The sequence below is a fragment of the Motacilla alba genome, chromosome 24, assembly GCF_015832195.1.
Source record: "Motacilla alba alba isolate MOTALB_02 chromosome 24, Motacilla_alba_V1.0_pri, whole genome shotgun sequence".
NCBI lineage: Eukaryota > Metazoa > Chordata > Aves > Passeriformes > Motacillidae > Motacilla > Motacilla alba.
In genome coordinates, this window is record NC_052039.1 from 647573 (window position 1) to 662403 (window position 14831).

At 49.6% G+C, this 14831-nt stretch overlaps 1 protein-coding gene across 14 annotated transcripts in view; it reads left to right on the forward strand.

Annotated features, from left to right (window-relative positions):
* The window catches only part of ARHGAP32 (Rho GTPase activating protein 32), a 238164-nt gene that overhangs the window by 215464 nt on the left and 7869 nt on the right, over positions 1-14831 (forward strand). For all 14 annotated transcript variants that reach the window (XM_038161662.1, XM_038161664.1, XM_038161663.1 and 11 more), the window contains 10 exons: positions 177-279; positions 3092-3236; positions 3879-3961; positions 6115-6222; positions 7465-7610; positions 9584-9785; positions 10547-10692; positions 11643-11717; positions 12299-13150; positions 13790-14664. In XM_038161662.1, coding sequence (XP_038017590.1) covers positions 177-279; positions 3092-3236; positions 3879-3961; positions 6115-6222; positions 7465-7610; positions 9584-9785; positions 10547-10692; positions 11643-11717; positions 12299-13150; positions 13790-14664 — 2735 coding nt within the window. The remainder of the gene's footprint in view (positions 1-176; positions 280-3091; positions 3237-3878; positions 3962-6114; positions 6223-7464; positions 7611-9583; positions 9786-10546; positions 10693-11642; positions 11718-12298; positions 13151-13789; positions 14665-14831) is intronic.

The window sequence follows — 14831 nt, forward strand, 5'->3', positions numbered from 1 at the left end:
TTTAAAGCAGGAACACCTCTGACCAGTTTCCACAGCGACTCCTGAAGTTTAATTTCCTACAGGCTTTCTCCCCTAATGAGGAACTGAAGCCATGGCCCAGGTGGGAGCAGTTTATGGCAGCTGCCAAGAGCACAGCCTGAAGTAGGTCTATACTAACTGTGGCTGTTGTTGTTCAGTGCCCCAGGTCCTCAAGAGCTGCACGGAGTTCATTGAGAAGCACGGCATTGTGGATGGGATATACCGGCTCTCTGGGATCGCCTCCAACATCCAGAAACTCCGGTAAGGGCCTGCCCAGGAGCCACCGGCATGGGCAGGGCACAGTCTGGGCTTCCTCTGGCTGATTCGTCCTGCAGGAAGCTTTCCTTCAGGATAAAGTATCAGGATCCTGGTGCCACTGTGCTGGCATGTTTCATTTTTGTTCTTTCTCTCTCCAGGAGCCCTTTAGAGCAGCTCATGTTTCTCCCTGCTGCCTTGGCTCCTGGCTTACCAGTTAATTGGGAATGTGCAAAGGATGCGTGCCTGAGTTTGGTGGGGGGCATTGCCGTGCTGCGCAGGGAAGGGCCAGGAGTGTGTTCTGGTTAGGAGCTGTTCCCACCACAGCAAACTTCCTTTCTTCTTTCATGAGCCTGTTGTCCTCCTGTTGTTTGGTGTAGAATGTTCTGCTGTGGAGCGTTGATGTGCCGAGTGGATGTGGCTCACCAGCACTGCTCCTGGGCCCACAGCCTGGCCGAGGCAGCACAGGGCTATTTGCCATGGGTAGGGTATCTTTTTTGTAGCAGCTGTCCCCCCAGTTCAGTGGGCAGGTTTGAGCTGGTACAGTGACTGTTCAAACCCTTGGATGGATGGATTTGTTCTGGTTCAGATTAATCCTCTTTCTTATCCCAGCAAGTCCCATTTTAAAAATCTGGTCCCAAGGTTTTGATATGCAGGATCTAAAGGCTCTGACTAGAGCTGTGACTGAATAAAACATTTGCCATTGCTTCAGTTATATCCCTTTATTCCCCATTTTGCCTTGTGCTGGACCATCCATCTAATTTCTGTCCTAGTCCATTTTTTCGTTTTGTGTTGCCAAGACCATTTTCTCCTTCATTGTGTATCAAAGGTGCTTTAAAAATGGTTTTCTAAAATTGTAATGGCATCATTCCCTGTTGTTGTGCAGAGAATGAAGTGACAGCCTGTTTTCCAGGTTTCTGAGATGTTCCAAAGACAAAAGGAAGGGCGTACATGGCATAACTTATTGACACTGTCCTGTTCATGTAAATCCCTACAGATTTTGAGTGTTTGATGAACATACGACACGTCTTGCTGCAGTTCTCAGCTGTATAAACAGGGCATTAGGCTCATTCCAAAGCTGGGGCTGCAGTATCCTTATAAATGAATCACTGTGCTTAGGTTTCCCATAGAAGAACTGGATCTCCTGGCTTTAATGGGCACTTTTGTTAGAGAGAAGGTTAGAGAATTTACTCCACGTGGGAGATTTCCATGGGACAGATGTTGGCTCTTCAGTAGTGCAGTAGCTGCCTTTATTTGGCAGGTGGGCAAACAGGCACTGTTGATTTGGGGTGTTGATGCCTGTATCCTGATATCCTGGCTCTTTTTGAGGAGCTGTGGAGTTGTTCTTCACCTAACAAAAATCTTCCTTTGGGTCAGAAGGAATAATATGTAGCTCTGGAAACAGCCAGTGCAGAGAGGAGGAGGGTTGAATGTGGTGGGGTATCCCTCTCTTCCCTCCATATTCACTTCTGCAAGGGAACATTTGACAGAGTGTGAGCTTTATTCCTAGGAAAAACCACTGGAGTAGGGCAGGATATGGGCAGGGAGTTTGAGCCAGGTCTGAGTGTGTTTGTGTAGGGTGGGCTGGTGCCTTCCTGGGCTTTTCTCTAGAGCCAAGTGCAGGAGTTGAGTTTCAGTCCCAGATGTGAGCAAGGGGTGAGTCAGAAGATGCCTGTGGAAGTGGTGTGTGCTGGACACACTGGAGGTGTGGAAAACTGAAAGCTTCCTTTCCTCCTCTGCTGTCTTCAGGGTGAGGAAGGGATGGGCTGTTCACCCTGAGAAGGTGGGGACCTCTCCTGCCCCCTGCCTGGTGGGAGTGAAAGGCTTCCCATGAGCAGTGTCCATGTCCAGGGATGGAAGGAGTTCATCCTGATTCCAGAAGGGTTCAGCTACAAGCACACCTGGAGCCCTGGGCATATTCTGCTCCTAAGGCAGGGTGGGCTCAGGGGTTGTGTGACCCTCTGGGCGCAACCTGACAGCTTTGGCTGGGGGACAGGACAGGGACAGGGATGGGCCATTTTACCCAGCCCACTCACTGTGGTTGCAGTGCTGACAGGATGAGTCCCCGTGGCTGTGAGCAGCCTGAAGACTCTGGCAGAGACCCCAAGGTTCTCCAGCTCCCAGAGCCTGACTCACAGCTCTCATCGCCCTGGAGTGTCCTGCTAATTGGAAACAGCACTTCCCAGAATATATGCCAGCAGCAAGCCAGCCCTCAGCCTTCGGAGCTCAGCTTTTATTTCATAAACATGGGTGATTGGGGCTTTTTCTCTCTCTGAAAACCAAGAGAGTGCTATGGGGTTTTCTTCATGTGGTTCCTGGCTGTCTTCTCCCTGTAGCAGAGGCAGGCTCAGCTCACCAGCTCATCCCCCAGGAATTCCTGCACTCACTGGTTTCCATGTGCTGCTCAGGGAAGTGCTGCTGGCAGGACTTTATTAGTGCCATTTCCAGGCCTTTGAAATGCAGAGGGACAGCAGTTTCCATCGTTCCTATGGGCAATCCCACTCACAGCCCTTGGGAGTTAAACTTGTGATCTTGGAAGATGCTCTCTGGAGACTTTGCAAAAAGCCCTGATGCAGCAAAAGGGATTGCAGCCAGTTGGTTGTAAAATTAACTGAAAATGCTTAATTAGAAAAAGGAAAAGTCTCTTTTTTGAAAAATATCCCCACTGGCTGCCCCACAGTCATGGGTCATGTGATTTTGGTGATTAAGTGTTTATTTTTTCCTGTAAATCAGGAAAGCCTTGCTGTAATTTGTGCTGGGTTTGATTTCATTCCTCCTCCTCAAAGCCCTTTACCCATTTCTCTGTTCTCATTGCCAGCCACGAGTTTGACTCCGAGCAGATTCCCGACCTGACCAAGGACATTTACATCCAGGACATCCACTGTGTGGGCTCCCTGTGCAAGCTGTACTTCCGAGAGCTCCCCAACCCCCTGCTCACCTACCAGCTCTACGAGAAGTTCTCCGTGAGTGTGAGGCAAATGTGGGGCACTTCCCCCTTCAGTGGGCCTTCAGCTCAGAGCAGAGCAGAGAAATCCTGGAAGCTGGACCTGCCTTCCACACACTTCCCTCTCTCTCTGCTCTGCCTCACTTGGGGTTTTTAGAGCCATCAGAAGGGTGTGTCACCAAAATTGCCAGCCTGACACTGTGCTGCCCACACTCCCGATTCCACCCTGCCGTTCCAGAAGGGGCTGGCAGTGCCCCAGGGTCTGAGGGGCCTTTCCCGTGTCCCTTTTAGGTCATTCAGAGGTGCCTTTGTCCTCTGTGCCATGCTGTCTGTGTTGGTTCCACTTGTGGGGCCACAGCAGATGGTCCCTGGCACAATTCCCATGCTTTGCAGGAATTCCCCTCTTGTTTGCCATTTCCCAGGAATGGGATTGGAAGCAGATGCTGCTCTGAGCTGAATGTCTTCTGCAGGAATTCTCTGTGCCATTAGCATGCCCCAGGTCATGACTTACTTGCCCTTCCTTACATGATCCATGTGCTGCTCTGTCTCCAAGACAGACCCCCTTACCCAAGGGGGAGAAGAGCAACAAAACCCGCCTCACTGCCAAGGCTAGCGCGTTGGGGATTTATTTGCAGCTAAATCCTTTCCTGCCTCATTCCAGGATGCTGTTTCTGCTGCTACAGATGAGGAAAGGCTGGTTAAGATCCACGATGTGATCCAGCAGCTGCCCCCTCCCCACTATAGGTGAGTGCAGCCTTTGGGGTGTTGTGGGCATTTTGTGAGAGGAATTCTGTAATTCCAGTTTCCCTCTCAAGACAGCCACACTGTGCCTCTGCATATTGAAATGGTTATAGCTGTAGAAAGTTGGTTTATATTTTAACTAGCTCCTTACCAAACACTGTGCACTAAACATGGTCTTACTTCAGGTCCTTGGAAATTCCATCTAGGAGGGAAATAGGAGCTTGTTATGTCAGAGTAAGAAAACAGTTTTATTGGGGGCGGGGCACAATACCAGTGCTAAGACCACTTTAAAAAAAAGTGAAATGTAGCCAAAAAATTGCTCAGGCCTTCAGCCAGACTTGGTCAACTGTATTTTGTCTCCAGTTTGCCCCTCCCTGCAATAATAGTAACTAGCAAATAACAACAATGCTCTGAGAATAACTGATGTAATTAATTATATTAGTGTCATGTATTAGAGTAGCATAATATGGTGTTTAAAAATCACCAATTAAAATACTATATTCAAGCTAATTAGTAGTAATAAGAAATCATGGTATATGGTAATGAGTCTTGACTAAGAACAACAATATTTTAACAGTCTTTAGTATTAAAAATTATGGCAGGGTATGGTGAAAAGGTATTAGACAGATTAATAACTATATAGAATACTGTATGTTAATGAGACTTTAATAGTAATAACTACTGATGTGTGGTATGTAGCATTCACTAATTGTGAATTCTAATTGCTAGAAATAGCTAATGACAACATATGGTGGAGGTTATTTACAGATAGGTAACTATTTTAATTGGCTGGGCCAGCTCCCCTGATGTGCCCCGGTGGTTTAGGTGACCATTTGGGGTGAATGCAGGCAGTATTTGGCTATTGATGCCTAATAAGAATACTTCATTATGATCATCAATTGATTATTGTAATGTATGTTAATCTACTGGTGAAGTCAGAATTCTGGTCTAAGGGGTCAGGTGTAACACATGAGCACAGCTATTGATAACTATTTATAGTCATTTCTGCCTATAAATATTTAAATTTCAGTAACTGTGATATGTGGTGATTAGCTGGACAATTGCAATGCTGCAATGGGTGGTATGAATAACTAATTATAAAAGTTAACTGGGATTTAACGGATGTGTTATAAACTACAACTGTGTTACTTGTTCTTTAAATAAGGTTGGCTAGTTGGTGCAACAGCTGCTGCTTGTAGTAGCAATTGCAATATTGATGTTAATTGAGGGGGTGTGGCCCTTTCAAAAATAAACTGTTCTCTTTCTTTTCCATTCACCTTTTCCCTGAAATTATTTTTAATTTACGGCTGGTAAACTGGGTTCTGGTACCAGCAGCACGGGAGTCTCAGAGAGGGGGCACTGCCAAGAGCAGGATGTGGAATGCTGTAGGTCACAGGGTGCTGCTCTCCTTTCCTGGGGTTTGCTTGGAAAAAGGAAAAAACACTTCATTTTTCTGCTACTCAGTGATAAGAAGTTGCAGGCAGGAGGTGTCTGTTTGGTTTCCAGACAGAGCCATTTTCTTCACTTCCAATCTTGTCTATTTGTGGAATTTTGAGCCCCGGAACATCCTCTCTGTTCCATCTCCCTTCCCCCCAAAAAAGGATAGGCTGTGAGACAGACAGAAGACAAGGGCACCAGGAGGGTATAGCAGCATTTTCACTGCCACCTCCTGCTCCCTCCCTAAAGTATATTGAACACAACAGTGCTCAATATACAAATCCCACCATTTTTTAATGTGAACAGAAGCCTCTGAAGTTCAACCTTCTATGTGTCTTACCCACCTCTGAGAAACCTGCAGCCAGTATTTTCAGTGTTCTGGGGTGTCTAAATCAATACTCCCCCCATCCCAGGATTAGCGTTCCACATCCTTCCCCACACATCCCTGAGCAGCCCCTCACAGCTGTCACACAGCTGCAAAGGGTTTTTCCTGGAACTGTCCTTTCCTTGAGCCTGGACCAGTCAGGAGAGACTCCCCTCAGCCCAGCCTGTGTCAGTATTGCCAAAGCCGGTCCACGGTGGGGCTGAGGGGAAGGAGTTCAGCATTCCTTTCTGGGAGCTGTCAAACCACAAGGAAATAATGAGCTGGGTTTGTGCTGTGGATCACGGTCTGGCTTTGCTCAGTGGTGCTGAACATTTGCCTCTCTCCTGTTTTCCAGGACACTGGAGTTCCTAATGAGACACTTGGCTCGTCTGGCTGATTATTGCTCCATCACAAATATGCACACCAAGAACTTGGCCATTGTCTGGGCTCCAAACCTCCTCAGGTACTCTGGGATTTTCCCATTTTAATAGAAAAGAAATGTTTACATTCATAAGCAACAGATACTCCAGAAAATCCCAGCTTTCAGCAGCTGGAAAGAGTTCTTCCTCTCTTCACCCAGTGCACTCTTCTCCTCCTGTAAAATATGGGAAATTATTCTAAGCAGGATTTGAGATCAGCTGGCAAGTTCCTGACCTAGTGATGTAAAACAGCCCCTGTGTTATCCTGTCTCACACAACACAGGCCACTGGCTGCAGTTCTGTCAGTAGTGACAAGGAAGAATTCCCTGAACCCTCTTTTAGAGGATAATTTCTCCTCTCTTGCTTAGATTAGACTGATGTGTCCTTGATCATTCAGTAGAATTTCTACAGTGGCACCACTGATTTCCCACTGCATAAGTCTCTAGAGTCTAATTTGACAGCTTTTGGCTGCAAGAATTCAAACTTACAGAAATTAACTTGGATAAATCTGTTTTGAATCTGGAGGATAGGGCACTTTAATATTAATGGTGTAACTTTAAAATTTTGCTTTAAAAGAAAAAAAATATTATCCCCCTGCCCTTTATTGTACTGATTTCTGACCTGCTGTTGTTATCAACCTGAGAAATCTGAGTGTGCAGTTCATCATGGAATGCCAGAAGGGTTTGGGTTGGGAGGGGTATTAAACATCCAGTGCCACCCTCTGCCATGGGCAGGGACACCTTCCCCAGGTCGCTTCCAGCCCTGTCCAATCTGCCCTTGGACATCCCCAGTTCATGCAGGTAGGCTCTTCTTTCTGGCAATTCTCCCACAAGCAGTGGAGTGACCTCGTGTTTGAGTTTGCTGTGGTGAATCCTGGGGCATTCACTCAGTAGGATCAGGTGGAGACACTCCATGCTTGAGGGAGAATCCTCTTAAAGGCCACAGTAGGTTTGTACAACAGCACCGCCTTAAACTGTACCAGTCATGGAAATGAGTTAACAAAAAGCTCTTGATTTTGGGTGTTCAGTGTATTAACCTTCAGACCTGTCCCACAGTCCCTTTTCCTCCCCGCCCAGTGTTCCTTCTGCCCCATCAGTAAGGCTTGAACCTGGATCTGAAGTTCAGCCATAAATCCCCACAGTTATTGATCATTCGTGAGCATTGCTGAGATTTAACCCCGGAACTGCCCTAAAGCCCTTTCTGCCTGAGCCCCAGGCCCTGCAGCCCCACAGGTGCCCAGGCCTCGCCCAGCAGGAGCCTCTTCCTCTCCCCGTGTCCCTTTGCAGGTCCAAGCAGATCGAGTCCGCCTGCTTCAGCGGCACGGCCGCCTTCATGGAGGTGCGGATCCAGTCGGTGGTGGTGGAGTTCATCCTGAACCACGTGGATGTGCTCTTCAGCTCCAAGCTCAGCTCCGTCATCCGCGATGGGGCAGGTGTGTCTCATGGGCTTGCTTCCCTCAGGCAGGAGCAGCAGCACTCCACGGCTGGCTGAGCCTCCTCTGGGACACAGAAACGGTTTTTATTTTAACCTAGAGGGCACATTTCTGAGTCAGGGTGCCAGAACCCAGACAGAGATGGCCTGCTTTTAGAAATTGTTGTCAGTACCTTTCTTAAAAGCCAAGGATCCCCCACAGGAATGCAGAGATGAATGTTTGGCTTCTGCTTTTATGTTCTACCTCTGAAAAATTGCAAGGAATCACTTTAATCTTCGTCTCTCCTGCTCCCTCTCCTTTTTAAAACCACCTTTACTGGTGCTTCTGCATACTTACCCATTGGAGCTAAGTCTGTCTGCCCTCATCCATACCTTAGAACACAAATAGAACAAGCTGGTGTAAAGCAGTCTCTCTGCATTCAGTTATGTTGAGGCTAAGAAACTGAAATCTTGCACTTGCTCAGGCTGGTGTTGCTTTAGGATGAGGAATGAACCTGGAGCACCTGATATGTCATCCAGCCTTGGAGCCTGCAGATTTCCTTGAGTAACTGAGACCATGTATCTTTTCCATCGAGAAGGAGCAGAGTTGCACCAGGAGGAAAGTTTACTCTCTGTGTTAAAATGGCTGCCACAAGCTGTTCCTGCTCCTAAGCAGCATTAAGGCTGCCTCATCTGCCTTGATAACCTGCCTGTGCCTGGAACATGCACAGCTACTGCAGTTAGCACCACCTGGGGACTGCAGAGAGATATGTTTCCACTGTATTTGCTGCTCCCTTCTTTTAAACAAACCCTTCCTCTGCTTAGGCTGGCAGAGTTGATCCAAGTCCAGCTTTTTCTCCTGCTGTAGGGCAGTTCTAAGTCCATGGAAGCCAGAGGTTAGCTTGGCTGAGCAGTGCCAGCCCCAGCAGGCTGACTCTGCCAGGGGAAGGAAGATAAGCATGCTCAGAATCCCAGCCAGATGATTATCCAGGCTTAGAATGGCCCATGTAAATTCTGCTAATTGTTTAACGACTTGGTCATTTGCATTCAGTGGCTTTGACACAGACCTGGCAGGGAGGAGGGTCAGGCTGTTGGGTTGGCTAAGTGCAGGAGTTCTGCATTCCAGAATGGCTTCCTGGGAGCCTCTGTGTGTGAGCACAGCTCCTGCACCCACCTGTGAGAGGGGGAAATGGTGCTGCCAAACCTGTTTTAACCCAAACTTGACCCAGGACAGCTGGGTGAAGTTTACAGCTCCCACACCCCCCACAGACTCTGCATCCTTCACACAGAGCTGTGCTGTTTCAGGGACAGCCATGGAACTGGACCAAGCAGGATGTTCTGCACTGGCACATCTCCCCTAAAGCCCTTCAGGGAATTCCCTCACCTGGGCATAACCCTAGAAACACCTGTACAACAGGCAATGGCAGGCACAGGAGAGCTGCTTGTACAACAGGCTCCCCATAATCTCTCCACTGAAGCTGTTAGCAGCAGGAGGCAGCAGCAGCTACTTTCAGATTTTGCACATTCATCACCAAAACCAGGCACGAGCTCTAAAGGTCACGGGCAAACCACACAGCAGATTCTGCTTGCTGTGTCCAGGTGCACTTTGGTTTGTAGCAGCTTCAGTCACACGTGGCATTTCCTGCTACACTGAGAGGTGAAATCTGGGAATGACCCAGACAGGCTTTATACAAAAGACAAACATCATTTTCTTTACAGGCTCTTGCATACAGATGAAGGAAAGTGTGTCACAAAAGTTTCCATCCTACCTGCTTGCCTCTGCTTTTTTTTTTTTTTTTAAATACACTAAGCCATTATTCTTTTAGTCATTAACATATCTGTGATGTTGTGACCACGTTTTGTCCACATCTTTCAATGGCTGGGATAACAAAGGCACAGAAAAACACAGCACCTCCCTAGACACACAGAGCTGAGCTTTGATCTCTGCACTGCTGTTTGCTGACTCTCCCTGTTGCCTGTGGTTTTCCCTTGCAGGACACAGCTCTTTATCCCGGCCTAAGTCTCTGCTGGTGTCCTCCCCCTCCACGAAGCTGCTCACACTGGAGGAGGCTCAGGCACGGACACAGGCCCAGATCAACTCTCCCATCGTGGCAGACAGCAAGTACATCGAAGTGGGAGAAGGCCCAGCAGCTTTGCAGGGGAAATTCCACACAGTCATTGACTTCCCATCTGAAAGGTAGAGACAGGTTTCCTCTCCAGCATGTGTCATAACTGTGTTATTTTGAATACAGGAGGAATTTGCTTATATTGCTTGAGACTTGTTATATATGTAAATATTGTGGCCAGTTTTCCACCTGCTTTTGACTCTTGGAGGATTCAGCTCATATCATTGGTCTTGGTTTAGCCAAATAATTTGTGCTCCACTCCCTCTTGTTTTCACCACGGATATCATTTAATGTATAAATCCGTGCTGTCTGTGATGCAGAGACGCCTGGACCAGTGACACACAGAAATGTCAACAGGGTGAACACGTGCAGATGTTGGGGTTTTCCAGGACTAAGTGCTTGTCACAAATCCAGGTTCCCTTGAAATGGAGCAGTTGAACAGGCTCCAGGACACTGGAAATTAAATGGCAGTGGAGGAGACTAAGGTGGTTTTACAGCAGGAGTGAGAGATGCTTTTGAACACCTTTATGGCTGCCCAGCTTCCCAGAGAACTGGGGCTTCCTCCAGAAAATCCATCCCTTGGCTGTTAGACAGGACAAGGAAGAGCCTTTCCTCACCTGCACTGCAGCTGCTTTGTGGAGCTTGGGGGAATTTACACAGCATGACTTGAGGGCTGAGCTGGAAGAAAGAAAACATCCTCAGCTGTGGAAAAGAGGGAGCTTCCAAGCAGAAACCAGGGGTTCTGAGCAGAAAGCAGAGAGTGCTGATAACAAGCAGCCAGGACTGAGCTGCAGCCCACCCTTCATTCATGTGTTCCATTTTCTATCCCCAGGAAAAGGCCTCCCAGCAAGATGAAGAAGTCTCCAGTGGGGAGCTGGCGTTCCTTCTTCAACCTGGGAAAATCCTCCTCCGTGTCCAAGCGCAAACTGCAGCGCAACCCCAGCGAGCCCTCGGAAATGAAAGCCATAGCCCTGGCAGGTGAGGCCCCCTTCCAAAACCCGGAGCTGTCAGCAGTGTAGAGTGATGTTTCCAGTGGGCTTTTATCTCCTTCTAGCGTCCAAGCCGTGCATGACACCTCCAGTAGCTCTTTCCCAATGGATCTCGGGTAGCTCTGGAGCCTGCCGGAGCTCACAGCTCTGTGCTTTGCTTGGAACGGCTTTGGAAAGATAAGATGTGGCTGCTGCTCTCATAAGTCACAGGATAATTCCTTCTGTGACACTCTCATTATGAAATGAGAATACAGTTCTGGTTCCCCTTGCTGCTCTCAGAAGAGGGAAAGGCACCTTCCCACAAACACATTCCCTCCAAAAGCTGTACCAGAGTACCCAGAGAAGGGAGCCAACAATCCTTTGTAGCCACAGCCAGTATATGTAGGTGAAATTCTCAGCCTTTTCCATATATAATTTTCTATTTCTTTCCAAACTTAAAAATAGCAACAACATGTTTTTGCAGCAAAACACATCACAAATCCTAAAATATGGGCCCAGGAGAATTTTTATCCCCTCATCTACCAAGGTTGATCTTTAAATTCTTACCCTCACAGTCTTCACACTCTCTTATGATGCCCTTCAGGACTGTCTCCTCAGAGACTGAAATTGTACTTGTTTAGTGCCCATAAAACAGGGTCTGTAAATCTTCCTTCCTTCCTTCCTGCCTTCCTTCCTGCCTGCCTTCCTGCCTTCCCTCCCTCCCCTTTTTTGAGGGGTTTTGCTTGTGGGAAATTGTCTGTCACCTGCAGCAATCATCGCTTGGGCGGGTCACTGTTTCCAGGTAAAATGAGCATCAGAAACCCACCTTCAAAACAAGATTACTCTCAGGACAGTGATGTTGGTGCTAGAAATGTATTTGTGTTTTTTCTGCCACCATTACCAGCTAAATGTAAGCCCCTTTGCTAACTGATCCTTTCCCTGTGTGGTTCCTTCCCTCAGGAGGACGAGGAGACAGCGGGACGCTCCGCTCGGCCAAGAGCGAGGAGTCCCTCACCTCCCTGCATGCCGTGGATGGTAAGGCAAAATCCTACCTGCACTTCCAAGAAATGGGCATTAAGGGAGGCACTTTGACATCTCTGGCTGTAGATATTCAACAGGGCAGGTTTTCCACCCCTCCAAGGGAAGCTGAACTTGCTAACTGATGAAGCAGCTTTCTGCTCACAGCACAGATGAGTCTCACAGAAATGCTGTTCATGGCTTTTCCTGCTTTTAAGGTTAAAAAAAGCAAACCTCTTGCTCTGGTGTAGTTGACGCTGCTTATGTTCATTCCTGGGCTCCTCTCCTTGCTATTTCAAGGTTGACAGGACAGCATTGTGGGGGAAAATGTTCTCTGAGAAAGGCCTTCAGCACAATTAAAGTGTCTTTGCTAGTGCACACAGCTTAGTTTCACACTAAATCATGCCCGGCAAGTGCTGTAACAGAGTTTAGGCAAATGGAAGAAGCAGTCACTGCCAGTGATGTTACTTTGTCTGCAGAGGTCACGGGGGAGCCTCTTGCTGCCCTAGGACTGCTCTGACCATCCCCCACCCCCGACTGGGCCTGGCCGCCTGGGCAGGAAGTCTTGTCACTGACCCACAGTGTCTCCTCACTTCCAGGTGAATCCAAACTGTTCCGGCCCAGAAGGCCCAGGTCCAGCAGTGATGCCCTGTCTGCCTCCTTCAACGGGGAGCTCCTGGGGAACATGAACCGCTGCAACTCCTACGACAACCTCCCCCATGACGACAGCGACGGGGACGAGGGGCTCATCCATGTCCCTGCCCTCATCTCTCCCCGCTCCTCGGAGGACGTGGACCTCAGCCCGCCGGACATTGGCGTTGCCAGCCTGGACTTCGACCCCATGTCCTTCCAGTGCAGCCCCCCCCAGGCGGAGTCCGAGTGCCTGGACAGCAGCGCCTCCCTGCTGGAGTCCGGCGATATCAATAAGGAGAAGCCAAGCCTGCTCAAGAAGGATTTAGAATCAGGCAGCCAGTCCCAGACCCCAGGCAGTGCCACAAGCTCTGAGCCAGTGTCCCCTTTCCAGGAGAAGATGAGTCCCTTCTTTACGCTGGACCTGAGCCCCACAGAAGAGCAGGCCTGCAAACCCCTCAGTTTCTCGCCCAAGACAGCCCGAAAGCCTATCAAATCTCCACCACTGAGCACAGAACCCACCTCCTTTGTGCTACCCAGCCGTGTGCCAGAGGCCATGGGAGGAGTGCCCACCACATCCAGGAACTCCTCTGCTTCCAGCTGGAGCAAAGAGATTGGCATCACTGAGATCACAAACAGGTCCCCAACCCAGATGTCCTTGCCCCTGAAAAACAGTGAAACAGGAACAGGGGAAGGAGCCCACCAAGAGCCGCAGCACCCCCAGCTAGTGGCTGCTTGCAAAGCAGAGTTGCCAGAAGAAGGGGAGAGAGCCATGCCAAGCAGTCAGAATAAGACTGTACCCAGTGGACACACCCAGCCAGGTACAGTGCATTTTCCTCCATTCTTTCTTTAAATTCCAAAGGGGAGCTGCTCTCAGAACCGTCCTCCTCTGCGTGCCTTTAGGAGAGGGGATTGCCCGTCAGTTCTGGTCAAAAGTGTCTTGCAGGGCTGTGCAGATCAGTAAAGTCTTAACCTCTGCCTTCTCCCTACATCACACAAATCTCGGATAATTTCCATAATGCTTTATATTCCGCTTTTGTTTTTTCCATCCTCTCATACGTGAAAATCTCTAGCATGCCCTTCTCAATCATTTCAGCCAATAGATCATCTAAGACTTTTCCTTCTTTAAATTAAAAATCTGCCAACACTCGAAGAAGGGACCTTTCCGCCTAAAACCTTATGATCAAAATTGTGTAAGGGTATCTCATTCTCTGCTACCTCCTTCCTACCTCTAGAAATGCAAGAGGAGCCTTTAGACAATCTCTTGGGTTTTTTCCTCTTTGTGATGAACTGCTGTGCTGTCAAGCAGCGTTTGCCTGTGAGACACAAGTGTTTCACATCAGAAGGAACTGCCACTGTGAAAGTGTGGAGAGCATCTATTTTTTTATAATAGTCGTTAAGGTCACTCTCCTTATTGGGTAACATAAAATCACTCTCTCTCTCAATTTTCCCCCCATTAGGAGCAGTTGCCCTCGACTCCCCCCAGGATCCTGTTCCCGTCAGTTCTGTGTCTCTTATCCCTCCTCCTCCTCCGAAAAACGCAGCGCGCATGCTGGCCCTAGCGTTAGCCGAGTCCGCACAGCAAGCATCCGCCCAGTCCCACAAAAGGCCAGGAGATGCTCATGCTGAAAGCACAAATTATGGAGAGGCTGAAGCTGGCACAGCTCTAGAAAAGCTCCATCTCTCTGCGGGCCCTCCCGACAAGCTCCACCTGTTCACTGCTCTGCCCGAGAACCGCCTGCACTTCCAGCCCGGGGCACCTTTAGAGCAGGACTGCCAAGGCACGGCCGGGGAGCAGAACCACCCGCCCGGCGCACCTGGAGGCCAAGAGCCCCCGCCTCTCGACACGGGCATGCCTGGGGACGTGCCTGGCAGCAGGGATGCGGAGCAGGAGCAGTCCAGCTTCCACCTCAGCAGAGCAGGGGACAAGGAGGCCTTCCCGGCCCATGTGGGGGACTGGGAGCACGCGGCTCTCCACGGCCCGGGGACACTGCCGGAGCGGGAGCTGCCCGGCACGGAGCTGGCTGTGGAACAGCCCCACCTTCGTGTGGGCCTGGCTGGGGACAAGCTGCACGCTCCCTGCACGGCCGAGGACAAGCTGCAGTCTCCCTCCGTGGGTCCTGCTGGGGACAAGGGCGTCCCGGCTGCGGTGCCATACCTGAGCACCCTCCCGGGCACCACAGCCGAGCCCCGTGCCCCGCCCGGGGCCGCCCCCCAGGCAGATGTCACCGTCCCACCCGCTCCGCGTGCGGCCCCGGCCCCGGCACAGAGACAGGAGCACCAGGCAGCCGTGGGACAGGTGCCAGCAGCCAAAGCACCCAGCGGCTCTGGGCAGGTACGTGCTGCTCCCTGCACAGCTCCTTTGAAATGCTGAGCACTGGGAATGTCGGTCCAAATCCAAATGGCAAGGGGGGTAATTTGCAGGAAACCGGGAGTGACGTGGGTATAACACAGACACAGCCTTGCAGGAAATCCTGTGCTGCTTTCTTAAGGGAGCATCCC